A 25,790-nucleotide genomic window follows, 5' to 3' on the forward strand; every position below is an offset into this window, starting at 1 on the left:
TGCGCATGCTCCTGGACTAGCCACTGGACTACGACTCCCGGGAGGCACTGCGACTGATTGATGAATCAAGTATCCAATAAACAATTGACAATGTTCCGGAGGCCCAATCCCGTAGGGGAGAGGTGGGTCTTCCCGTGGGTAGCTCTCTCAGCCAGTGGGCGTCTCCGCGGCCCGGCTCCGGCCCCGCCCCCAGCCCGTGCTCTTGGGGTTCCCGTCTCCAGACTCTGGAGAGGCGGGTAACCCGCTGGCGGGGCTGGGTTCTGAGCTGCTACAGATCGTCGCAGGTGGCTACTGGAGCTGACTCCCAGCATTGCGGTAGAGCTGCGCGCCCCCTTGCTGCAGCTTCTCCAGGCCGAGCTGGCTGGGCCGCGGAGCCGCACTCGCTACCCATGGCGCGCTGTGGCCTCGCTTGACTCTGCGCTTTTGCTCTCAGAGGTACTTGGAGTCGGAGTCTGCAGGATGCTGGAGAGTTGGTACGAGCTGGAGAGTTGGTACGAGCTATCCACAAGACAGCTTGAACTTTCCTGGGGATTCCTCTATCAGCCTGTTAGATCGTGTCGTGCGTTTCGCCAGATACCAAAATAAAATATTCCCTCCAGTGCCCTTTTGGAATATTATGACTTCTCTCCTTAAAAACTGACCAACTCTTCCCACTGCCAGGAACTCTCTTGTCTTCAGAGTCTGGGATAAAGGCTAGCAAATGAGAAAGCTATGTCATTGCGGTCTTTCCATCCCTAACACTCCCAGAGGGGCTTCGTTCCTACCATTTTCCTAGCCTTCAGAAATTTCTCCAGAGCAATGACCCAGAAGACTTGATCAATTTACGATTAGAGTGACATTGTTTCCTGAGCCCCCAAAATGGCAGCTAAAATGGAGATAACTTTGAGTACCCACACTGAGGATTCTGACAAGCAAGAAAGACACATAATAATGAAGCTGGAAGAGAAACGTGGGCCCCCTCAGCAAAAAGCCTGCACTGACCCTGAGCTTTCCCGCCAGAGCTTCAGACACTTTTGTTATCAAGAAGTGTCTGGACCCCAGGAAGCGCTCTCCTGCCTTCGACAGCTCTGTAGACAGTGGCTGCAGCCTGAACTACACACTAAGGAACAGATTTTGGAGCTCCTAGTGATGGAGCAGTTTCTGGTCATCCTACCTCCAGAGATCCAGGCGCAGGTCAGGCATCGATATCCAATGAGCAGCAAGGAGATTGTGACTCTGGTGGAAGATTTGCACAAAGCATCCAAAAAGCCAAAGCAGTGGGTAAGGAGGGTCCTTTCTCTGTGGGTCCCAGGATTTCTTTGTTGTCTTTGGAGGTAGTGTTTTGTCTCATGCTCCCTAGCTAGATAAAGATTCCAGAGGAATGGATGGCTTCAAAAGTTGTTTCCAGACTCCAGGAACTCCCCTGCCCCCTAAGAAAGTTGTAACAGGGTTTCAGAAAACCCAGCCACTGGCACCCATTGAGGAGGTAGAACACTAAGATATTCCTTCGTAGATCTCATGGCCTTAGAAGAGGAGTTTTAAGGTTCTGGAATCTCTACTGTCAGATCTTCCCTGACCCATCCGTCTTGAAGTTTTGCTACAATCAGAATTCTTAGCTAACAGGTCTAGTCTGTTCGACAGGAAACTAATTTTGGGTGAAGTTCCGTGGACTTTGTTCCAGTGAAGGGTCTACCATATTGTCTTTGATGGGGACATCTCAGCTCAGTTCTCAGCTCAGTTCCCTGGTGTTGCTGCCCCACCCCCTCCTATTCCCTAAGTCAGACCCCAGCTGGAGCCTCTGAAGGAAGCAAGTCAGATGTGCTTTGGAAAATGGCACTGTGAGGGAACAGTGGGTTTGTCTTCGTAGATCTGAGTATCTTAGGCCTCTTTAGCAGAAAAACCTACCAAGTTGGAATGTTTTTCAATGGCCCCTTCTCAGACTGCTTTCTGTTCCCACCAGGCCTGTCTCTAGCAGAAGTAGAGAGGGTTGGGGTGTAGGGTGGGAATGGCAGGGGGAGGGGCCATTGTCATCACTGGTCCTGATAGTTTCGACAGCTCTCCTCTGAGGATCCTGGCCCCAGGCTGTGTGAAGCAGTCCCATCCCTCTCATTCTGCATGTTCTCCCGTCACCTCCTTTGAAGGTCTTGGTGGTATCTATAAACGTTGAACTCCAGGTCGTTGCCAGGACTTCCCAGGGTAAAGGGATCACTCTTTAGCAGTGAGTGGCATGTTGCTCCCAGTCTGTCAAGGAATGGAGAATTAATGGATTCCCCTTTGCCTAGGTGACTGTTTGTATGCGAGGGCAAAAGGTGCTCCTGGAGAAAACAGGAACTCAGCTTGTAGAACAAGAACTTCCAGACTCTGAACCTCAAACTGCTAGCAGAGATATTCAAGAGAACTCTCTGGAAGGGCCTTCCGGGGGAGGATCTCATGACCAGCTGAGTCCCCATCATGGGGAGAAATATCCCTTCTATCAGGAACCAGTCCCCAAATTGACTGAGACAGGTAAACACTGTATCCTTGGGCCCTCTCCTCAACTCTTTATGTCCATCATAGCATCTCATTCATGGTTCTGCAAGTGTGTTGCATATGATCACCTTTTAAAAATTTATTATTTGTGTGTGTGCGTGTGTAGGGGCCTGTGTGCCACAGTGCACGTGTGGAGGTCAAAGGACAACTTTGTGGAGTCATTTCTTTCTTTCTACCCTTATTTGGGTTGTGGAGGTCAAACTCAGGTCTCTGGCCTTGAGTAGCAAGTGCCTTTACTTACCAAGTCATTTTCCTGGACAGTTCCCACCTTTTAAAATTATGATAACTGATTTTTTTTTTTTGAGGCAGAGTCTCGCTATGCAGCCCAGACTGGTCTGGAACTCATGTAGACCAGGCTAGCCTTGAACTCACAGAGATCCACCTGCCTCTAAAAAAACTTTCCAAATGTGGGGATTAAAGGCGTACATGACCATGCCCAGCCTGTTTGGGTTTTTGCTTGTTTGTTTTGGAAGAAGTACTGGATTAGTTTGTAAAGTGGCTGCACCGTTTGAGGCTCCTATCAACCAAGTGTGAGGGTGCTTGCCCACGTCCTTGCTAGCACTATGCCCAGTTGTTTTTATTATGATGATGGAATATCCCCTGAGGTTTTGATTGTCATTTCCTTAATGAGTTATGATGTTTAGCATTATTTCATATGTTTATTAAATTATGTATCTTGGCCAGTGAGATGGCCCAGTGGGTAAAGGCACTAGCCACCAGGCTTGACGGCCTGAGTTCAGTCTCTGGGACCCACATGATAGGAGAGAGTCACTCCGGCAAGCTGTCCTCAGACCACCACACATACTTGGTCATACAAGTAGCCTCCCCCAACACACACACAAAATAAATATGACGTTTTTAAAAGAAAATTGTATATCTTGTCTTTTGTTAATTATGGGGTATCATGTAGCCTAGGCTGGTTTCAAAACCACTACTTAGCTGAGGCTGAACTTGAACTCCTGATTCTCCATTCTTCACCTCCTAAATCCTGTGATGAAAGGTCTTTGCCATCACTCCCAGCTTATAGAAAAATTCTTGCCTTATACTTTGCCCATTTTTAACTTGGGGTATTTGTATTTTTATTGTTGAGGTTTAAGAGTTAAAATAAGTGTTCTGGATCCTAGACCTCACAGATGATAATTCATGAATGTTTTCTCTCTCATTCTGTGAATTATCCTTACAGTTTTTGATGGTGTTCCATAAAGCACAAATGTTTTGTAAAGTTGTTACTCCATTTTTACTTATTTTATGTATATTGTATGCATGTGGGAGTCAGAAGAAACTGTGGAGACTCAGGTCTCTCCTTCCACTGTGTGGGTCCCAGGGGTCACACTCCGGTCATCAGGCTTGGCCACAGCTGCCTTTACCCATCTCACCAGCCCAAATGTTTTTCCTGTTGATAGTCTCTAATATTTTTCTTTGCTTGGGCTTTTGGTGTCATAGCTAAAGTACCATTGCCCAATCAAATGATTCACATTCACAGATACGTTCCCTTTAAAGAGTTATGTTTAGCTCTTGTGTTTAGAACCTTGGTTCATTTTGAGTTAGTTTTTTGTATGTGACATTTGGTATATGTTACTAAGGTTACTATAACAAAGTCCCTTAGGCCTGGCAATAAATAACATATTTATTGTTAACAGTTTCAAAAGTTAAGTCCAAGGTCATCTGGGGAGTTGACTTAGTGGGTAAGAGTCTTTGCTGAGTTCATATCCCCAGTGCCCCCTAAAAGAAAAGCAGCCCTGGTTGTATGCTTCTGTACTGCCAGTGCCTTGAGGGGTGGGAGGAGACAGAAGGATCTAGCCCCGGGGTGAGTGAGGGGCCCTGTCTCAAGAGACTGAGGCAGAGAGTGATAGAACAAGACATTTGATATCTTCTGTCTCTTCACTTGTGCATTACAAAGGCACACACACACACACACACACACACACACACACACACACACATCTTCCCCGTTCTCACACACTCGAACACACACACACACACACACACACACACACACACAAACACAGAAGTCCACAGTTGGTACCAGCAGCTACCATGACTGAGGAGGACTGACAGCGCCTGCCATGTGTCCCCATGTGACTGAAGAGAGAAACATGAAACAAGTTTCTTCCGTCTGCTTGACAAGGGCACTAATTCCATTCATGAGGGCTCCATCTTTATGGCCCAGTCACCCCCCACTACTACTTCGCTGGGGATTGTCAACATATAAATGTAGGGGTAGGCATTCAATCAGACTGGAATCTAACTTCATTCTTTGAAGCCGGGGTCACTTACTGAAAAATGACTCCTTTCTCATCGAACTGTCCTTAAGAACCTCGATGAAGCCAGGCATGGTGATACAGGCCTGTAATCTCAGCACTTGGGAGATGGAGGCAGAAGATCAGGAGCTTAAGATCATCTACGTATCATCAGTTACACAGTAAGTTTGAGACCAGCCTGGGATATATGAGATCCTGTCTCAAAAAATGAGCAAAACAAAACCTTGATGAAAATCATTTGGCAATAACTATTTGAACTCCATATTAAATTTTAAATGAATTAAAATTCAAAATTCAGCTCCTCAGTCACATTAGCTCCGTTTCAAACACTCGACAGTCATATCTGCCTGGTGGGCGCCATGTTGAATGGTGTATGCAGTTCATAAAAACAAAATTTCCATTTCGAGGTCTTGCTTGATAGTGCTATTGCTGATTCTCCAGTTTCCCTGGTCCATTTTAGCTCATATCCATCTTGATCCTCAGTCCTGCCAGAAGGTGGACAGTTTCTTTAATTAGGATCCATATCTACTCTATAGTCCAGTTTCTAGACACCTAGGCTGTCAACATCGTGCTGAGAAAAACACCACAGTCACTGGATTTATCATTCTTTTGAAGTGAAGGAAGATGTCAGTCTTTGTCCACGTGACGGAGGGATATTTATTCAAATAATTATTCTAAGTATTGGAATTTTTTTTTTTTTTTTTTTTTTTTTTTGGTTTTTCGAGACAGGGTTTCTCTGTGTAGCTTTGCGCCTTTTCCTGGAACTCACTTGGTAGACCAGGCTGGCCTCGAACTCACAGAGATCCACTTGGCTCTGCCTCCCGAGTGCTGGGATTAAAAGCGTGCGCCACCACCGCCCGGCCTAAGTATTGGAATTTTTTTTTTTTTTTTTTTTTTTTTTTTTTTGGTTTTTTGAGACAGGGTTTCTCTGTGTAGCTTTGCGCCTCTCCTGGAACTCACTTGGTAGCCCAGGCTGGCCTCGAACTCACAGAGATCCGCCTGCCTCTGCCTCCCGAGTGCTGGGATTAAAGGCGTGCGCCACCACCGCCCGGCCCAAGTATTGGAATTTTAACCTCCAGCCAGGTGCAGTGGTACATGTCTATGGTCCCAACTTCTCGGAGGGTCACATAGGCCCTAGAGTTTGAAGTCAACCTAAGCAATACAGTAGATGCTGTCAATAAGTAAATAAACATGTCAGCTGTCTTCCTTCTTCATTGTCAAGACTTCATTCTGATGTCTTTGTTCTTCGTTTGCTTGTTTTTTCCTTGCTATTCCTTTTTTCCTATATCTTTTCCTAAAAATGGGAAGGACAGAAGGATAATTTGGTTCCTAACTTTACTATAAATTAGAGACACTCTCAGGAACTAGTTAACTGTGCAGATTTCCAGGCCTAACCCTCAGAGATCCTAACTCACCAATGTCAAGGGTGATGAGCCCCTTGTTTCTGGGTCCAGAGGAGTCTGATGCTTGTATGTTACCAGCAGAAGACTGCCTACCCTGACAAAGCTCACAACATACTTCACACAGAGGCTGTCTACCCTGACAAAGCTCACAACATACTTCACACAGAGGCTGTCTACCCTGACAAAGCTCACAACATACTTCATGCAGAGGCTGTCTACCCTGACAAAGCTCACAACATACTTCATGCAGAGGCTGTCTACCCTGACAAAGCTCACAACATACTTCATACTTCTTTTGCTGAAGCTCTTTCTTCTAAGTACAGAAAATGAAGCACATTATTTCTAATTATAGAGGCCTCCAGGATGAGAAGTGAGAAAGAAAACCCACAACAGGAGGGGGCAAAAGGAGCAGAGACACATGCAGTGTCACCCGGGAGACCTAAAGGGGGTAGTCTGCACAGCCCTGAGCCAAGAGGGGTGAACATGAGTGAACCCCGATTGTCACAGAGGCAGGCCAGACCCCCAAATGCTGAGAAGGCATTTGCTCACTACCAGAGACATTGCAGAGACCTGGACTATATCAGCAACCCCCTCCGAGGCCATCCACTGAGAGAATTAAAGAAAAGCAAAGGAGGCAGACGAAGTCTGAGCAGCCTTCTGCAGTGTCTTAGTCCCCAGGCAGCCCGCTCAGCCCAGAAACCCTATAAATGCGATGACTGTGGGAAGAGCTTCACCTGGAATTCAGAACTGAAACGACACAAGCGAGTACACACGGGAGAGAGACCCTACGTCTGTGGGGAGTGCGGAAACTGCTTTGGGAGGCAGTCAACTCTGAAACTGCACCAGAGAATCCACACTGGGGAGAAACCATACCAGTGCAGCCTGTGTGGGAAAAGCTTTCGCCAAAGCTCCAATCTCCACCAGCACCACAGGCTCCACCATGGGGACTAAACAGATACTAGGTGCTTTAGAGTCCCAGGGAAGGGCTTCTTGTCTCTCCCTTACTTGCATGTAAATCACGGAGTGTCTTTTTGACCCTTGGGGAGTGATGGATGAGTACTGATGGGGCCTGTCTGCAAAGATGGCAGATCTGGGGTTGGGGAAAGAGAGCTGCAGTCACTGCAGGGTAGGACTAGTTACTGAGGAGTAGAATGAGCCACATACTAGTAGAAGTCACACTAATAGAATGAGGATGAGCCACAAGTGGTTTTAATTAATTAATTAATCCTCAATTAAATTCTCCTTGTTGCTTTGTCTTATAAAATACAGTTGTTTTTATGTGCACACTTGAGCAGTTCACCAGAATTCCAAGAAAACATTCACTGAGAAGTCCACTAATAGTCTTTCTGCAACTAACTTTTTTATTGTTGGTGTTGGTGGTTTATTAATTAATTTTTATTTATATTTGAGACAGGGTTTCTCTACATAGCCCTGGCTGTCCTGGAACACACTCTGTAGACCAGGCTGGCCTCGAACTCAGAGATCTGTCTGCCTCTGCCTCCCAAGTGCTGGGATTAAAGGCGTGCACCACCACCACCACCGGGTGGTAGATGGCACTTTTATTTAAAAAGTTGTATTTGAGGGATCCTTTTGTATCAAAGTTCTTTTGATTTACAAAAGATGTTGCAACTCCAGCCCAAAATATAAGGAAAAGCCACAGGGAGAAGTGGCTACTGCTCTTCTGCTCTGGTGGACAGGGAACTTCTGCCTGTTCTTTCTCAAATAAGCCATTAGCTTTAAGACTGTGACTGGCATTTTCACAGTGTTCACAACTGGATTATGGTGATGGTTACAAAACTCAGTGACTCCAGGAAAATTACCGAAGTAGGCTAATTTATGATAAGTATCTCCATAGCATTTTTTTAAATGACAGAATACTATATTTATATAAAATGTTAAGAGTTTCAGAACTGGGTCTGAGACACCATCCTCTTCCAAACTCTTGTTTTCTCAAAGTAGGAAGTAGAACCCAATCAGTATGACCCTAGGCAAGCCGACCTCTTTCCCAGTTCAGGCCAATAAGATGTAGTACCTTGTGTACAAATAGGAGAATGTGGCCATTCTTCTAAAAGCATCAGTACCAAGTCACGGCCTTTATCTTCAATATTCAGCCTGTCCTTACCTCTGCCCTAGCCCACATACAGTTCCTGGCTGGAGCCGTTCCAGTTCTCACCCCAACAGCACCACTGCCAAACACACATACCCTTCCCTCGAGGCCAACTTCGCTGTTGTCTCTGGGTAACTTCTGTCTCAGTCATGTTTTCTGTTTTCTGTTGGTGTTGTAACAAATGACTGCAAACTTGGTGGGTTAACCCAAACCTTCTCTTAGACTACTGCAAGTTGAAGGCTGAAATCAGTTCCGCTCAGCCAGAATCACCTTGGGCGGGGCTTTCCTTTCGGAGACTCTGAGAGGTGGATCAGTTTCCTTGACGTTTTCGATAGCAGCCTCCTGCATTCTTGGACTCATGGCCCCTTCATCCTCAAAGTACATTCTTTGACTCTCCATCTTGCCTAACCTTGTCTAACTCTGGCCCTCCTGAATCACACGCCACTCTTGCTCCTAGGCATCCCATTGGTTCTGCCACATTTCTGGGTCCAGCCTAGAACATACTGGTGTCAGACCCAAGGAGAAAGGAAGCATTGACAATAGTGGAGGTCTATACATCTAAAGAGCATTTTCCCATCTACAGCAGATAAGGTGTAAACCAGTCCCAGAATACAGCTGTCCCTCTCAGTAAAATTGGCAGTGACTCCTCACAGTACAATAGACTGTAAAAATTTCCCTCTGTTCCTAGAACTAAAATGCTTCCTTTTTATTGCTTCATTGAAGTATTGCACATACCAGAAAACTTGTGCATTTATAGTATACAATTCAGTGGTCAAAGCTGTGCACTGTCATCACAGTGTCATTTTAGGACATTGTCAGTATCACAGAGAAAGTACTTTAAACATTAGCAATCCTTCCCTGTTCCCGTCACACCCTGTGCCTCTAGAGCACAGTATTGTAGAGTCCATACACATTGTATCACGTGCCAGGACTTTATTCCTCTTATTTCCTAGTAGTGTTGCATTGTATGAAGGGCATTCAGTTCATCCACTGATGGGTGAACATTGTGTAATTGCACTCTGGCTATTGTAAATAGAATAATGCTGCTATGAACATTAATATTTAAGTTTTTATGTTTCATTCCTCTTGGGTACATGCCTAAAGGTTGAATTGCTAGGTCATGTGATAATTTTCTGTTCAACTTTTCTAGAAAACACCAAATTGTTTTCCAAAGTAGATACACCACAGTTTACAGTTCAACCAGCAGTGTCCCAAGGTTCGTTTCTCCACACCTTCAACATAGTTTATTATTGTCTTTTTGTTACTGATCTTGTTTTTTTGAGACAGAGTCTCATGGCTGGCAAAGAACTCACAATCCTACCTGAGGATGATCTTGAACTCTTGATCCTCCTGTCTCCACCTCCCAAGGTCAAGATTGCAGGCATGTGTCACCATGTCCAGTGTTCCTGGAATTTGTCTTTTGATTATTGTTACCCCAGTCAATGTGAAGTGGTGTGTCATGATCCTGATTTTCTCTTCCCTAATGACTAATGGTGTGTTTGTTTATTGTATGTATATTTGTTTTGAAGAAATGGCTCTTCAAAACTCCCCTCCCCCATGGTGTTTTGAGACAGGGTCTTGCTGTATAGCCCTGGCTGGCCGATAACTCACTATGTAGATCAGGCCAGCCATGAACTTGAGAAAATGCTGCCTGTTTCCAAACCCTGTTGATTTTTGTTGTTTTTGAGACAGAGTCTTGCGGGACTTGCCTTGAATTTGCAGCAATCCTCTTGCCTCAGTCCTGAGTCCTGGGGTTACAGGTGTAAGCCACCATAACTCTCTCTGGCCCTTTTAAAATGGATTATTTGCCATTTTTGTTGCTGAGTTGTAAGAATTCTTTAAATATTCTGGAATGATGTCCTTATCAGATGTATGACTTGCAAAGAGTTTCTCCCATTCTTTTGTAATGCACTTTTGTTTGTTTGTTTTGTTTTTTCGAGACAGGGTTTCTCTATGTAGCCCTGGATGTCCTAGAACTTAATCTGTAGACCAGGCTGGCCTTGAACTCAGTGATCCACCTACCTCTGCTTCCAGAGTGCTGGGATCAAAGGTTGCCTTACCACTGCCCAGCTTGTAATACACTCTTCTACAGTTGTTGTTGTTTTTGCAGTGGGGGTTGATACAAACTCCTGTGTAACCCAGGATAGCCTCAAATTTGTTATCCTTCTGTCTTAACCAATGGAATGCTGGGATTATTGGTGTACATTCATGACCAGCAGTACACATCTGTAATGGAAACAGCTGTCACTTGCCAAAATCCAAGGGACCAAATTCTCAATTTCCTAATTGCCAGTAAAACAACCTGACATTCCTGTGAATTAAGTTTAGGATCCTTGGAACACAATTTATACCAGTTCCTCAGACTTCCCTGTGCCAACCATGTGTGGTTCACAGTTCCTAAGGGAAATTTAAGTATCTATTGAAATAGTTCTGCTGTTTTGGCTTTGGAATAAACATGTTCCCACTGAAATAAAGATGGTATTGCTTACTTCATAAGCGACAGATGTTGGTAAGTACTTGGCATACAAGACATTTTTGTATTGGGGATTAAACTCATTTAATTCAGCAAACTTGGAGATTATTTTTCTATTGTTGCTATTTTAGGGAGAAGAAAACCACAATGTTCAGAATTCAAATACTCTAGCTCACATCTCATAGCCAGCCAGCCAATTAGGATAGGTCTGAGTTATAGTTTGTTTCTTAAGTTTATTGGGTCTTTGGTTAGTATGGCTTGATGTTTTGAGATGAGGTCTCTCTGTGTTGCCTAGGCTGACCCCAAACTCTTGGGCTCAAGCAGACCTCCTGCCTCAGCCTCTTGAGTATCTGGACAACAAAACACTTATTATTTTTTTTTCTGGGGTTTCTATCTTAGTTACTGTTCTATTGCCATGGGGAGACACCAAGACCAAGGCAATTTATAAAAGAAAGCATTTAATGGGGGGCTTGTGTAGAGTTTCAGAGGGTGAGTCCATTTCCAGCATGGTGGAAGCATGGTGGCAGGCAAGCATGGCCTGGAGCAGTAGCTGAGTTTACATCTACTCCAAAGGCAGCAGGCAGAGAGACAGGGACAGAGGGAGAGAAACCTCAAAGCCCACTCCCAGTGATACCCTTCTCCACAAGGCCACCTCTCCTAATCCTTCTAGACAGCCAAGCAACTGGAAAGCAAACATTCAAATAGATGAGTGTCTGGGGGCCATTCTCATTCAAACTATCACAGATTTTTATACAGTCTCACATAAACCAGGCTAGCTTTGAATTATGTAGCCTAGGATGATTCTGAACTCCTGATTCTTCTCTAGCCCATAAGCCCATTGAAGGTGTGTGCCACTGTGCCTGGCAGTTTTTAAATCAACTGTACTGTCAATTTGGGGATCAAAAGTATTGGGTAGTGTTCTCAGTGAGGCTGCTGAAATTCTGAAGTACAAAAGATGCCGGCCTCTGAGAAGCACATCAGTGGAGTTGACTGAGGTATTCTGGGTTTGAGCAATGTCTAGAGAACAGATTCTGGGTGGCTTTTCTGATTTAGGTCTGTATTGAACAATGCCACTTGCGACTTGACTCCTCCAAGCTCTATCATCACATAAAAGATTTACAGGATACATTCCCAAGAGAGAACATAGATAGAATGAAGAGACAACATGTGGTCCATCTGGAGGGGAGTATTATTCAACCATAAGAAAGGAAATACCGATATGCTACACCATGTGTGCACCTACAAACAGGCTCAGTGACAAGTGTCAAAGTTCGTACATGTATGATTTCATGTATGTGGAATGTCTGGTTAGGCACATACTACAGACAAAAATAATTAGTGATTGCAAAGGCTATGGTGAGGGTGGAGTATGGGGTGATTGCTGATGTTTCTTTTGGGGGCTGTTGTTACACAACCTTGTGAATATAAAAAAAAAACTTAATTGTGTACTTTAAAGGATGAATTTTATTATATGAACTATAACTCAGAAAAGAAGATGAAACAACTTCACAGTTAAGTCTCTACCACAGGCCCCACAGCCAGCTGACCCAGTGCCAGGGCCAGTTGTAGCACCTACAACTCAGGGCAGCCAAGAAGAATATCCAAACGTGAAAGTTACGGTAAGACTTTACCAGGGATAATTGGGATGTATGAGGACACGAGCATGTTTGTGAAGACCCAGGCTTGTCCTGAAGTATGCCTCGAAAAGAAGCAGACTTGCACCCGCTTATCCTTCATTTCCACTCTCTGGGTGTTGGTGCAGGGTCTTGTGTAGCTGAGGATGATCTTGAGCTTCTGATCTTCCTGTCTCCGTGTCTCTGTGTTTTGTGCATGTGGAAGTCAGATGACAACTTTGGGGAACTGGTTCTCTCCTTCCCCATTATACGAATTATGGGAATCAAACTTAGGTCTTAGATCTTCAGGCTTTCACAGCAAGCACCTTGACATACCAAAGCTATCTTGATGGCCCCTTGTTTTTGTTTTCCGTATCCTATGAAACTCTCTTATGCTCAATTCTGTGAGACTAACTTCCCTTTCGTGACATATGGTTTCTATAAATAGTGCCTGAACTGAGAATGCTTGCCTAGCAATGTATGAGGTCCTAAGGTCAATCTCCAGGACTGCCCAACCTCTCCTCCCCTGAAAGAGATATATGTACAATACTCAAGGAAGAAATTGGTATATTGAACTGGAAATCCACATGTAGCTAGACAGCAGGGGCATCAAGGAATGACAGGAACAGTTGTATTGAAAACCTTAGATGTTATCCTAAAGACAACAGAATGTCAGTGGAAAGTGCCAAGTTGAATGATGACATAATCAGATGTTACCAGACTATTTTAGTTAACTAATGGATAAAGTTCACTGAATAGATTTAGTTACTGTTGGATAAAGGTAAGGAGAAGTAAGTAGAGAAACAGGTTTGGGAAATATTTGGGGGGGTCTTTGATTTAGTTTTTGCTTTGTAATGCTAGGACACACCACAGAGCCTCCCATATACTAAATAAGCACTCTATCACTGAGTTATTTCCCCAACAGGATTGAGAAATATTTTTGAGGTATCATTCACAGAAATTCATGGCAGAATGGATGGGGAGTTGGAGCAGCTTATAAACAACAGAGATGTTTTTCACATTGCTAGATGCTGGGGAGTCCAAGACTAGTGTGCTGGCAGACCCCATATCTGGAAAGGGCCATTTTATATCCCCACCCCCAAGACAGGTTTCTCTGTGTATCTCTGGCTGTCCTGGAACTAACTTTATAAATCAGGCTGGCCTTGAACTCAGGCCTGCCTCTGCCTCCCAAGTGCTGGGATTAAAGGCATGTGCTACCACCACTGGGTAGGTAGTGCCCTCTTGATGGTTCCTCTAAGGTAGAAAGTGCTGGCTAGTGCTCTGAAGTTTCTTTTATATGGGAACTAAATAAGGGTTCCACACTCATGACCTAACTACCTTCCAAAGTTCCCCACCTTCTAATACTGTCTATCCTCTTGGAGCTAGGATTCTAGCATATGAATTTTGGGAGACAAACATTGGAACCATAGTGGGAGGGAAGGAAGAGGAGGTGCAATTGTGTGGATGGCGTACCATATACTGGAGGCAGAGGCTAAATGCATGCACAGTTTTGGACAGGTATTTGGATTTATCAAAAATGTTCAAAGGAGGACATCTCAGGTACTTGACTACTGGAATTGAGTGCAACAGAGAGGAGAAACATGGACTGACATCAGGTAAGTCAGTGCCGTCATACATGTGACTAAAATCATTCAGGGGAAACCATTTACTCAAGGTGAGCCAAGTACACACTGTGACTAACCAGAAGCACATTAGATAGAACAATGCTCCAAGGAACTAGCTGTGCTTCCAGTTCAGCTATTCTAGAGGGGTATGCGGGAGGATCAGGACTGCTTGAGGACATGAGGTAAAGGCTAGTCTGGGCAACATAACAAAACAATCTCAAAGTCAATCAAGCAGCAGATGTAGCAAAAGCAAGCTGCTGACGTAAGTTCCAGAGAAAATGCTCTACCCAGAGCAAGCAAGAAGCTGAGGGGACAAAGCTGCTTCCTCTGGTCCAACATGGTCCTTGCCTTCATCGCAGTATGGAGATGAGGTCTTCATAACACTACCCTTGCACAGACGCACTCAGACTTAGCCCGGAATAACCTCAGGGCACATCTCTGTCCATAGCCCAGTTTCTGCTGAGACCCTAGAGTTGCTGGGTGGCCACGGGGCAGACAATGCCTTATCAAACTCCACCGCTAGACACCTAGCCCCAAAAGCCAGAGCAGTGTGCAAAACACTGATAGAAGTGGATACCTGAAGTGACCTCAGCTTCCGGCTTCCTGCCTGCCTGGTGAGGCAAATAGCATCTGGTAGGCATTAGTTCCAACCTGTACTACTGGTAGCTGTTTAGCCAGCCTACAATCACTTCGAGGTCACGAGAAACCAGAAGGGAAAACCACTTACCATATTCCTTCCCAGCTGGGTCTGTTTAGACAACCGCTACCCGGTGGAGCTAGAGGTACATGGTCCTATACTGCTACTGAAGACTGGAATGTAGACAGACATCTAGTGCTGTCTTAGAATAATGCTGGAACCTTATACTGAATTCCAGTGAACAAGACATGTTGTTTCCTTTATCAAGTGGGTAAGGTAATTCATTCACATTCTCTAAACTACTATCCAATTAGCCTTTTCGAATTAGCCTTAACTTTACTGCAACCTAAAATCACTGAAGAATACATTTTAAAAGTTCACAGCCTTGCCATCATCATAAAAATAACATTTATTGGATAAATTGCACATCAGATACGCACAATCACAATTGAGAAACTTCAATCTAGAGCTAAGACGAGAATTCATCAAAAACAGTAAGCTGAAATGTTAAACAGAAGTGCACACAGAAAACCTATTAACTAGGCATCAAAATACTAGACATAGAATATTCATAAGTTTATATAAATGAATATGTTGTACTCCCTTTCTCCCTAGACAGTTCTTGCAGACAAGGATCTCAATTCAAAGAGACAAAACACCTGTTGTTAGTTAGCCTTGGAAAGATCGGTAATAGTTATTTTTATATCACATAAATAGTTCTCGTAATATACAAGACTAAAACAGTTAAATATACACACTTAAACATAATTTACCTTTTAAACAAATAGTCAAAGTAAAAGCAGTTTCCTAATGAGATCCCTGCAACATTCAAAATAGGTTCTTTTTTAAAGAAGCTATATAACCTACACCTCCCTTTGAATACATATACAGTAAATTAGAGATTATTTAAAGCAAAATCTATCTTTTCAGATTGTTTGGCATCTTACATTACAGTCACCAGAACACTACTGCTTAATTTTATGGAACTTTAGGCATCAAAGACAAAAATGCTATTTAACTGCCTGGGTTACTGGGCCAGCTGTCTTCAGGGTTACAGGGTCATATGAACAGATTGGTATTTGTAGCAGCACAATTCTAGACAAAATATTTTGAGTTCAACTCCTTCAACAACAAAATCTAACATCACCTAAATACAAAGTGCAAACACTAGTATCTAAATTCCACTGGGAGATGCTGCTGTCATCAATGATGACGGTTTAACAGAACCTGGTATCCCCCCAGTTATGTTAAAGAACTGTTTTAGTCCCATTTTCATCGTAGCATCAACAAAACCCGTGAAGTTTGAGTTCATGTTTTCAGTACCAAGTTTCCACACTTCATAGAGTCAACATCCCTCCTACAATATGTAGTTAGCTAAGCATTCATAGCAAGACTCTTACATTCCATTTTCTTATCCCTTTATTAACTGTATCCAAGAATTGTTATTAGCACCTGACATGACTTGCTAATATCCTGGGTTAAGAGCAACCAATCTTTTGGAATCTACTCCAGTTGGCAATACAATTAGGAGGATGAAAAGGCCATTATCATAAAAATAGCCCAAATATCACTGGTAGACACAGTTCTTCCTTCAACTCCTTAGGGGCAGAGCAGCTTGAGAATAACATACTACTGCTGTTTTTAGGAACAAGTACACAATAAAGAAATAACTAAAAATATGACTATTTCACAGTAACTAACATTCGGTTTTTTCCTTTTTTCTGCAAACCAGTCACCAGTAATATTTCACCACAGGCCATTTAATTACTCTCACATATAGTAATGATTTTTGTAAAAATGCCTTTTTTCTAATCTTTTGTGGGTAATCTTTCAAAATCTGGAGAATGCAGAAAACTACAAATACTGAGAGATAAATTGTGAATAGAGCTCCAACTAGAAGTGTGGGTTTCCATGTTAAGATGTACAGCATAAAATTCACCTTTTGTATGTTCTTAGAAGGAAAAAAAAAAAGGGTGTGTGTGTGACAACTTCCAGTTGTTATACTAGCCACATTTTGTCCAGGTACCTTCCAATACCTTTCTGTACCAACCCTATTAGTAAGGGCCTTTTTTTCCCCAATTCCATTCCCCATCCTGTAACTCTTCAGTCTTCACTCAAATACGAGAGCCGATGAGGGCATACCAGTTCCCCCTCTGAGAAGCAAAAGAGTAGGAAACTAATGCTCTTGTTGCTGTTATCAACCACCGTTATATTCTAGAGTTAGCTAAAGACCTGACACTACCTTTCTGTACAATTCAAAGCATCTTTGACCAAGGGCTGAAGAGACCAGAAGGCCATTTTAAATGTGAGGCCCCAAATCCTGACACAATGATGCTTTATAGCCTAAATGTGGAGAAACAGCCAAGTCTAACCTTGACATACAGGTCACAGAGTCTCAACTGTGGATAAGTTGAAATGGTACACTCCAGGAAAGGGACAACAGATGAGGCAAAGCTGTTGACTTAAGTTTTTCTCACTCAGCAACAGTGATCATCCTGGCTGGCATTTTTTTGTACATAAAATTCTCAACCTGCTCTTCTGTAGAAGGTACATTTTAGCCACTGACCCTCAAGAGGGCTTTATATTTTGTGCATGAAATTTCCTAGCAGTAATTCCATTTTAGTAAATATTATATTTTTACAGTCCATTTAGACAAAATGAAATCATACTTGCATACTAGCCAAAAGACCATATAGATAGTTTTACTGATAGGTATATAATCACTTTTGTTGTAAAGTGTAGTTCTGTAAGAATGTATACTTACAACATTCTTTGGTTGTCATATAGTGTAGAACAATGACAATATTTTGTTCTAATATTTATCTGTAATACCAGTACCTAAAGGCATATTTGTTATCAATTATTTTGGTTCAAAACTCAATAATCCTATATGTATTTTTTCTTTGGAGATGGACAGGAAATGTTATAATTTAATAAAAAAAAATCTCTAGCCAGTTTGTGGTTGCATACATCTTTAATTCCAGCACTCAGGAGGCAGAGGCAGATCTCTGAGTTTGAGGCCAGCCTGGTCTACAGTGTGAGTTCCAGGACAGCCAGAGCAACACAGTAAAACCCTGTCTCAAAATGGAAAAAAAAAAATCTCTGATTTGATATAGTGACAAGAAATTCAAGCATGAAGCCATAGAGAGTCTTCTGTTTGCTTTTTTTTTTTTGGTTTTTCGAGACAGGGTTTCTCTGTGTAGCTTTGCGCCTTTCCTGGAACTCACTTGGTAGCCCAGGCTGGCCTCGAACTCACAGAGATCCGCCTGGCTCTGCCTCCCGAGTGCTGGGATTAAAGGTGTGAGCCACCACCGCCCGGCCTTCTGTTTGCTTTTTTAAGAGTAATGAAATCAAGCTGTGGATAAAAATAAGGACATATTGGGCTTCAGGTAGTAAGTCCAGGGGCAGCCTCCATGATGACTGTCATTCCCCTCCCTGTCCAGTGTCATTGTCTCCTAAACTTGTGGCACAAATACCAACAGATAGTGGAGTGTCACAAAATGCATGACCTCAGGAATTACAGAACCCTTGAATTTAGATATCAACCTCATCACAGTGTGATGTTTTGTGTGCTTAATTATTGACTTTACCCTCTGAAAGCTTCAGTTTATTTATAAAACATGGATAATCCTTTCTCTCAGATTTTTTTTGAAGGTTATACAAAATAATATACCCACACTATTTAGCATGCTCTCTAAAAAGTAGTTCTAACTATTTATAACCAGCCAGGAGTGTGCTTCAGTGGAGATCTAGAGGCAAATCCCCTTAGGGAAGAACAAGTACACCCCTCCAAAGTCTAACTGCTAGAGAATGTCAGGACCTGCCCCTGCCATCAGGTCTGAAAATGGGAAATCCATAAATACTGTTATCCAGTTGTTAACTAGCTGGATATAGTGGCACATACCAGTAATCCTAGCACTTGGGAGATGTAAACAGGAAAATAATGATTTTTAGGCCAGCCTGGGCTACATAGCAAGAACCCACACACACTTAAAAAAAAACAAAGTTGGCCCATTTGGTAACTTTATATGGAATCCTAAACTAGAAATTCACATTTAAAATAAAATATTCCACATAAACATTACACTGAAATAGTTTTAACAAGAAAAGTATAAAAAACAAATATAAAAACATTTCACTTTCCTAGATACTACATATACAGAACTGGCAAAAAAATAAATAAAATTTCCTCTTCCTAATATTCTTAGAAACCAAATTTAAAAAAAAATTGTAGCATTAACTTCATTTTAACAAAAACTGAATTATTTTGTTTTTTGTTTTTTGAGACAGAGTCCCACTATGTAGCTTTGGCTGTCCTGGAACTCACTATGTAGACCAGGCTGGCCTCTACCTAACAGAGATCCTCCTGTTTCTGCTGCCTAAGTGCTGGAATTAAAGGCATGAGCCACCACACCCAGCAGTCAAAAACTGAATTTTACAAGTTTTATGTTTCTCTGGCTCATATAAATGGAATTTGATCAGTAACTGAGTTTAAATCCTGGCTTCACATGCCATCTGTGTAACTATGTCTCCTCAGTTCTAAATCAGATATAATAAATAATACTGCCTATATTCCATGGAATGTGTGTAAAGTGCTTGCTTAGCATAGTGCCCCACACATAAAGTGTTTCCCATCATAAAGATACTGAAAAGCCCACACAGTAGCAAAAGCTTGTATTTACTTGGTGTTTCTCCTATGGGTTCGTTTATGAGTGATGAGATGCATATTCACTCTAAAGCTCTTCCCACACACCGTACATTTAAAAGGTTCTTCCTTTATGTGGTTCTTCTCATGGGATGCAAGTTCTGAATCTAAAGCAAAAGTTTTTGCACATGTTTTACACTTATGAGGTTTTTCCATGTCATGAATGGTTTGATGAGAAACAAGCTCCGAGAAACAAGGAAAGGTCATGTCACAATCAAGACATTGTAAAGGTTTGAATCTGGAGAATGAAAAAAAGTCTTCATCGTCAATACTGCAGTTCTTAGAGTCCTCCTTATGGTCCTTCTCAGGGAGAGCAGGGTATGAGGGCTGCTCCAAGCTCTTCACACACTGAGTGTGCTGGAATGGGGTGTCTGGGGTGTCTGATGAGCCTGTTTTTTCAGGCAAAGCCAGATTTGTTTCCTGACAATGTTGATCACGGTCAGCACATTCATAAGACTTTTTATCAGCATGACTCTTCTGATGTTCTGCCAATCCTGGGAGCCACATAAAGCCTTCCCCACATACATTACATGTATATGGTTTCTCCTTTATATGGCTATTCATGTGTCGGGACAGGTGTGACTGCTGCCGGAAGCTGGCAGCACACTTGGTACACTTGTAAGGCTTCTCCCCAGTGTGGATTCTCTTATGTGTCCTCAGGTTAGTTCTGTGACTGAAGGTCTTCTCACAGGTACTACATTTATACCTTTTCTCTCGTGAATGAATTTTCTGATGCAGAACAAGGTATGTATTATCACTGAAGCTTTGGTCACAGTCGGGACACTTGTACACATTTTTGGCTTCTTCCCAGGGAACATCAATAATATCCGAAAGTGTTCTGACTCCTAAACATTGAGATAATTCTACTAATGGGGTTTGGTTTTCAATGGTGACCAAGAGGCTTATAACCTTGGTCTTGCAAGTCAAAGTTCCGCCTGACATTTTCCTTTCATGTGTTCCAACATCATCCTCAGATTTTTCCGAGGAATGCACAAGGGGTGCTGCAGTGGAGTGCGTGTCTAGGGACAGCTCTTCAAGTTCCATAGACTCTAGGCTTAACTGCTGACTGGTTTCAGTCTTGTCTTCCCCTCCTGGTGATAAAAGGAAAACACAGACACCACCTTTTAAGTGATACTAGAGAAAGAACAAGTTAAAGTAGTTACGCGGCAGACCGGAAACTGAAAATGGGTTAGCATATTACCCAGACACTAATAATACACAAAATCAGAGCCAGCAGGCTCTCCTGGCTTCCCCAAATCAAGTCTATCCGTGTGGGCGGACTGCAAGGTTCCAGGTCAATCTGCAAAGAGAAGGAGCAGAGGATGACTCTAAGACAGGGTTCGAGGAGATGGGTACTGAGGACAATCTTGGTAGGCAGTGCCTAGAAATGTACTTTTTCTGTTTAGTCTATTTAGGTTTTAGGAATTTTTCATTATCTCAAACAGGAGTTTAATAGTCAAAACTGGAATGGAGATTAGACATAGCGGAAAAGAAAACTATTTTAACAAGCATCTATTTTAATAAGCATCCAAATTATTAAAAAGTTCTATATCCTAGAGGGTCTCTAAGATTTCATCCTTCGAGTAAGAATGATCATGATAAAGCTGCTGTGCACAGACTGCTGACAGTGACTGTCTTATCTCAAGGAGGGCTAACAAAACCTAAACCTAGATAAAGAATTCCTTTTAAATAGTTTCCCTAATACAGCCATCACAAAATACCCATAGGTTATAGTTGCAGATTCAACGAATTGCAAGTTGAAGATTTTCTTTCTTTTTTTCTTTTTTCTTTTTTTTTTTGGTTTTTCGAGACAGGGTTTCTCTGTGTAGCTTTGCGCCTTTCCTGGAACTCGCTTTGGAGACCAGGCTGGCCTCGAACTCACAGAGATCCGCCTGGCTCTGCCTCCCGAGTGCTGGGATTAAAGGCGTGCGCCACCACCGCCCGGCCTTTTTTTCTTTTTTAAATCACATCTCTAGGGGCTGTAGAGATGGCTCAGCTGTTAAGAGCACTGGCTGCTCTTCCAAAGGATCTGGGTTCAATTCCCAGCCACATGGCAGCTCACAACAGTCTGTAATTTCAGTTCCATGGGACCCAACACCCTCTTCTGATGTCCCCAGGCACCAGGCATACACATGGTGCATAGACATACATGAAGGCAAAATATTCATATACACAAAAATAAAATCTTTAAAAGATACAAGACAAATATATAAAATAACCAATGTCTAAAAATCCAGTCAAACTTTGCCAGGCATGTAAGAAATAGGAACACACAACTCATAACAAAGAGAAAAATCAATCAATAGAAATAGATCCAGAAATGACACAGATGATTATAATTAGCATGTCCACATGCCTTTAATCCTAATACTTGGAGGCAGAGATGGTGGCTCTCTGTGCGTTCAAGGCCAGCCTGGACTACATAGGGAGTTCCAGAACAGCCAGGGCTACATAGAGACCCTGTTTCAAGATACCAAATGAATAATAAAATCAGTAAAGAAAGTAGCAAAAGAGCTATTACAAATATACTATATATTTATAAATATATTTATTTATCCTATAATACATTTATAAATATAAACATAAATATATAAACATGTTCAAGAGAAGGTGGAGAAGAACATGAACATAACAGAAGTAGATAATATAAGCCCATGAATTATGAAAAATAGTTTAGGTACCCAACCCTAGACAAGATATAATGTCTATTCAGGCATAGGGATACTGCATCCATATTCCTTGAGTGGGAAAGTCAGAATACCTCCTTAAGAGAAAATCAGTTCCCAATCTTTAGCAAATGACAATAATCTATACTAATGAAGTTTTTCAAGTGAAACTAACTTGATTCCAACAATTATTTCAGGAGATTACAAGGTATTGGTCCATAGTATGTGAAACCATGGTCACCATTGTAGACTGGGTTTCTTTTAAGAACTCACTTCAAAGCTCTGGAGATGGCTTAGCAGATAAAATGTTTGCTGTGTAAACTAAAGACAAAAGTTTGAATCCCCAGCACCCAATAAAAGCCAGGTAGACGTTGTAGCCCACCTGTTATCCCAGCACTCCGGATGTGGAGATAGGGGATCCTAAGGCAAGCTGGCTAGTCAGTAAATACAGTGGAGAGTGATTGAGAACACCTGACATCAACCTCTGGCCTTCACACACTCACACACACACATGCAAATGCTCTAGCGCTCACACAAGAAAAAAAAAAATCACTGCAGACTTTGAAACTTGTTCTGTCATCCAAATTCTTGCTATAGCCATATAAATACACACACACACACACACACACACACACACACACACACACACACATGAATCTCACACACAGGTCCCACTTCACCACCAATGTGGACAAGTCATAAAATTCTCATCCTAGAACTGATGAAAGTTCCATAATGCAGAACTGTCTTACCTATCAAGTCCAAATCCTCAAAACATTCCAGTGGGGCTTCTCTGCTGTTGGCCTTCTGGGCAGGAGGCAGACTCACACATTCCTCTTGAGAAAAATACACATCCAGATCTTCAAACAGCTGTGGTCCCTGGAACAGGAGAGCCCTGTTAGTAAAGAAGCTAGCAGGTCGGTTCGAGTGCTAACCTAGGAAGGCTGAAAAGAGCTAAACCCTTTCACATATGAAAAAGAAAAGGCGCAGGACTTTAATCCAGCACTCGGGAGGCAGAGGCAGGCGGATCTCTGTGAGTTCGAGGCCAGCCTGGGCTACAGCTCGAGATCCAGGACAGGCACCAAAACTACACGGAGAAACCCTGTTCGAAAAACCAATATAAAATAAAATAAAAATAAAGAAAAAAAAAAGGCTTGGTGTAAAACATTCTTCAGCGAGGGATTCTACAAGTAGGGTCGGGGGGAAAACATAAACAAATTTTGAAACAGTAGCGTGAGAATCAAGAGTGTACACCGTGAGAATGTAGCCTTTCCTGAAAATTTGAGTGAACAATTCTTGGGGAGAGAAATCTTTAGGTAAGGGAGGAGGAGAAAGAGGAAAAAAGAAAAAAAGACTGGCCAGTCCAGTGAGAATCCTGAGATAGTTTTCAGGAGTTTCCTACATCCGTTGCAGTCTAGTCTGTCTTCCTCAGCACCGTGATTGCTCAGCTCCTCCCATCACTTCAGGATCTCGTTCTCGTTCCTACAACCCCAGAGAGCTTCTGGTGTGGTTAAAGTCACCTGGGCTTTAATATCATTATCCAACAGGTGTGGAGCCTAGAAATCTGCCATTTGGAGAAGCATTCCAGCAAGACACTCTGAGAAACCGTTACCCCTTGGCAAGGGCTCTCCTCCGCATCTGGTGATTCTGAAATGAGGAAGTTGGTAAGCCCAGGAACGAAGGCAGCTTGGTGAAGGCTGGCTACCTGAGGCGGCACACACGAGCCAGGACCTGCGCGTCCAACCCTGTGGCGAGGAGGTCAGGGCACCCGTAGGGAAACAGCGGCAGAATTCACCTGGTCATCTGATGTGTTGAGCGCGGACGCCATGTGGGGAAGCGAAGGGGTCCTCCTTCAAGTCCCCGCGATGGGACGACACTTCGAGGGAGAGACTAGTCCCTAGACTCTCCGATTCGGCTGCCAGGCCTTTCCACGCCCCCCTCAGGTTCCTCGAAACCCTCAAGCTCCTTTGAGAATCTGAGGCGACGGCATCTTCCTCCCAAACAGCCCTGCAGGGGACCCCTCGGCAGCCCCGGAGCACTGACAGGCTCGCCCGACCCGGCCAGCCGCACGAAGCCACGCCCAGCCGAGACGCGACAAAGGAGGCGGAGGCCGGCGCCAGACTCCCACGCTCCCGTGCTCCCCGCGCAGAAGCTGGGAGGAAACCGCCGGAAGCGACGCGCCCCCCGGCTCAGCCATCCCTCCTTCTGATTGGTCGGCGCGCCCCCAAGGCGGCGGGCCTTCTTCCATGGACCAATTGAGCAGCTTCCTGAGGACCAGACTCGCACCCGGCAACTGAGAGACGTCGTCACTCCCGAGCGTCTACGAGCATCTGTTTCCGGTTCCGCCGGCTGGGTCTCGGTGGTGAGTGCCCGGCTGTTGGTGGGCTCTGTTGGAGCAGTACATGGCCTCCGAGTACCGGACGACTGCCCAGCAGAGGCGGGAACACCCTGGCGTCGGTCGCGGAATGCGGGAACACGCCGGCGCGGTGCGCCTGAGGTTTTTAGCGGACGGGGTGAGGTGAAGGACAGGCCTCGAGTCCCAGGCCTAGCTTGGGCCCCGGCCCTGTGTTTCAGGATCGAGGGCCACGGTACGTGAGAACCTGTCATGTGCAGTCCCAGGTTCAGGCCAGGCTAGCGGGGTTGCTCGTGTCCGACCCAAAGCATTCTAGGGGCACGAGGCGTTGTCCCCCCAGGGGTAGGCCAACAGAATGACATAGGAGCTGATGTCTTCGCAGGACCTCGGCCGTTTTGTACCTCACACTGGACCCGCTACAGAGGCAAATGTCCTGTAACCAACACTGAGTAGCGAACTGTAGATTCAAAATCAGAAATCTTTCCAGAACTGCCACTAATTGGATAATTTTGCCTAAATTTTTCCTCTCTGGTATTGAGGATGAACCTATGGCCTCACACATAGTAGACAAACACTCTACCACTGAGCTGTACCCAGGCCCTCATCCTTTCTTTTTAAACTGTATTTAAAACAGACGTTGCCCCAGGCTAACTTTGAACTCACTGTGTAGCCCCAGCAGGCCCTGCACTTAGGATCCTCTTGCTTCACTACCCCTAGTCTCGGTCACCCACCCAGACTGGACAGTTTTTAACTTTGCTTTCCTCCACTGCAAAGAGCCCATAACGCTTCTCTTTGATCATTTAGAGGATAATTTGAAATATAAAATGTTAAAAGAATCGCCAGTTTATGAAGGAGTTTTGGGGAGGGGGCTAACAAACAAGATTAGTACCTTGAAAATTCTGAATAAATCCCAGTTTTTCTCACTTTCTTTCTTTTGAGATAGGGTCTTACTCTGTGGCCTTGGCTGCACTGAAGCTTGCTATGTAGACCAGGCTGGTCTCCAACATAGAGAGATCTGTCTCTGCCTCCCGTATTGCTGGGATTAAAGGAGTGTGCCACCATGCCCAGCACCAACATAATTTCTTTCCTTTTTTTTTTTTTTGAGATAGTGTTTCTCTGTGTAATAGCCCACCCTGGCTTTGAACTCAGAGATTCACCTGCCTCTGCCTCCCGAGTGCTGGGATTAAAGGCATGGCGGCCAACATAATTTCATTTAGCATACTGAAAATGGCAATGAAATACAGATAATTCATGCTAACTGTTCTTGTGTTGTGTATCCGTCTCAAGTTTATCAAGATTGAGGATTCATTAGGGTTTGGCCTACCATGCTTCAGTACAGTGCTCTGGCACAGGAGAAGAATCTAACATGCTCTGGGAAAAGAAAAAGTGGAAGTAGAAAACCTTACAAATCACTAACATTTATTACAAGGGACATCTAC

The 25,790-nt window shown here is 43.6% G+C and overlaps 3 protein-coding genes across 7 annotated transcripts in view; 2 read left to right on the plus strand and 1 right to left on the minus strand.

The window, feature by feature from the left end:
- Positions 1 to 166: 166 nt before the first annotated feature.
- Positions 167 to 23,658, plus strand: Znf174 (zinc finger protein 174). 3 transcript variants are annotated; one of them, XM_052759219.1, is made up of 3 exons: positions 167 to 1,260; positions 2,262 to 2,484; positions 23,546 to 23,651. In XM_052759219.1, exons 1-3 carry the CDS (start codon positions 859 to 861, stop codon positions 23,641 to 23,643), a joined length of 723 nt encoding a protein of 240 aa, XP_052615179.1. In that variant the 5' UTR covers positions 167 to 858; the 3' UTR covers positions 23,644 to 23,651. The 3 variants fall into 3 exon arrangements, with proteins under 3 accessions (XP_052615179.1, XP_052615178.1, XP_052615180.1); XM_052759218.1 differs by lacking the exon at positions 23,546 to 23,651 and adding an exon at positions 6,525 to 16,628; XM_052759220.1 differs by lacking the exon at positions 2,262 to 2,484 and having other exon boundaries at positions 23,546 to 23,658.
- Positions 15,013 to 24,171, minus strand: Znf597 (zinc finger protein 597). 3 transcript variants are annotated; one of them, XM_052759217.1, is made up of 4 exons: positions 23,704 to 24,171; positions 22,751 to 22,877; positions 20,534 to 20,632; positions 15,013 to 20,423 (listed from the first exon to the last, which is right to left on the minus strand). In XM_052759217.1, exon 4 carries the CDS (start codon positions 20,374 to 20,376, stop codon positions 19,306 to 19,308), a length of 1,071 nt encoding a protein of 356 aa, XP_052615177.1. In that variant the 5' UTR covers positions 20,377 to 20,423; positions 20,534 to 20,632; positions 22,751 to 22,877; positions 23,704 to 24,171; the 3' UTR covers positions 15,013 to 19,305. The 3 variants fall into 3 exon arrangements, with proteins under 3 accessions (XP_052615177.1, XP_052615175.1, XP_052615176.1); XM_052759215.1 differs by lacking the exon at positions 20,534 to 20,632 and having other exon boundaries at positions 23,794 to 24,171; XM_052759216.1 differs by lacking the exon at positions 20,534 to 20,632.
- Positions 24,172 to 24,463: 292 nt separating this feature from the next.
- The window catches only part of Naa60 (N-alpha-acetyltransferase 60, NatF catalytic subunit), a 31,930-nt gene continuing 30,603 nt past the window's right edge, over positions 24,464 to 25,790 (plus strand). Inside the window, exon 1 of the mRNA XM_052759226.1 lies at positions 24,464 to 24,586. The gene's annotated coding sequence lies outside the window, so the exon portion shown is untranslated. The remainder of the gene's footprint in view (positions 24,587 to 25,790) is intronic.

This window comes from Peromyscus californicus, unplaced genomic scaffold, assembly GCF_007827085.1.
Source record: "Peromyscus californicus insignis strain IS unplaced genomic scaffold, ASM782708v3 Scaffold_3__1_contigs__length_106647218, whole genome shotgun sequence".
NCBI lineage: Eukaryota > Metazoa > Chordata > Mammalia > Rodentia > Cricetidae > Peromyscus > Peromyscus californicus.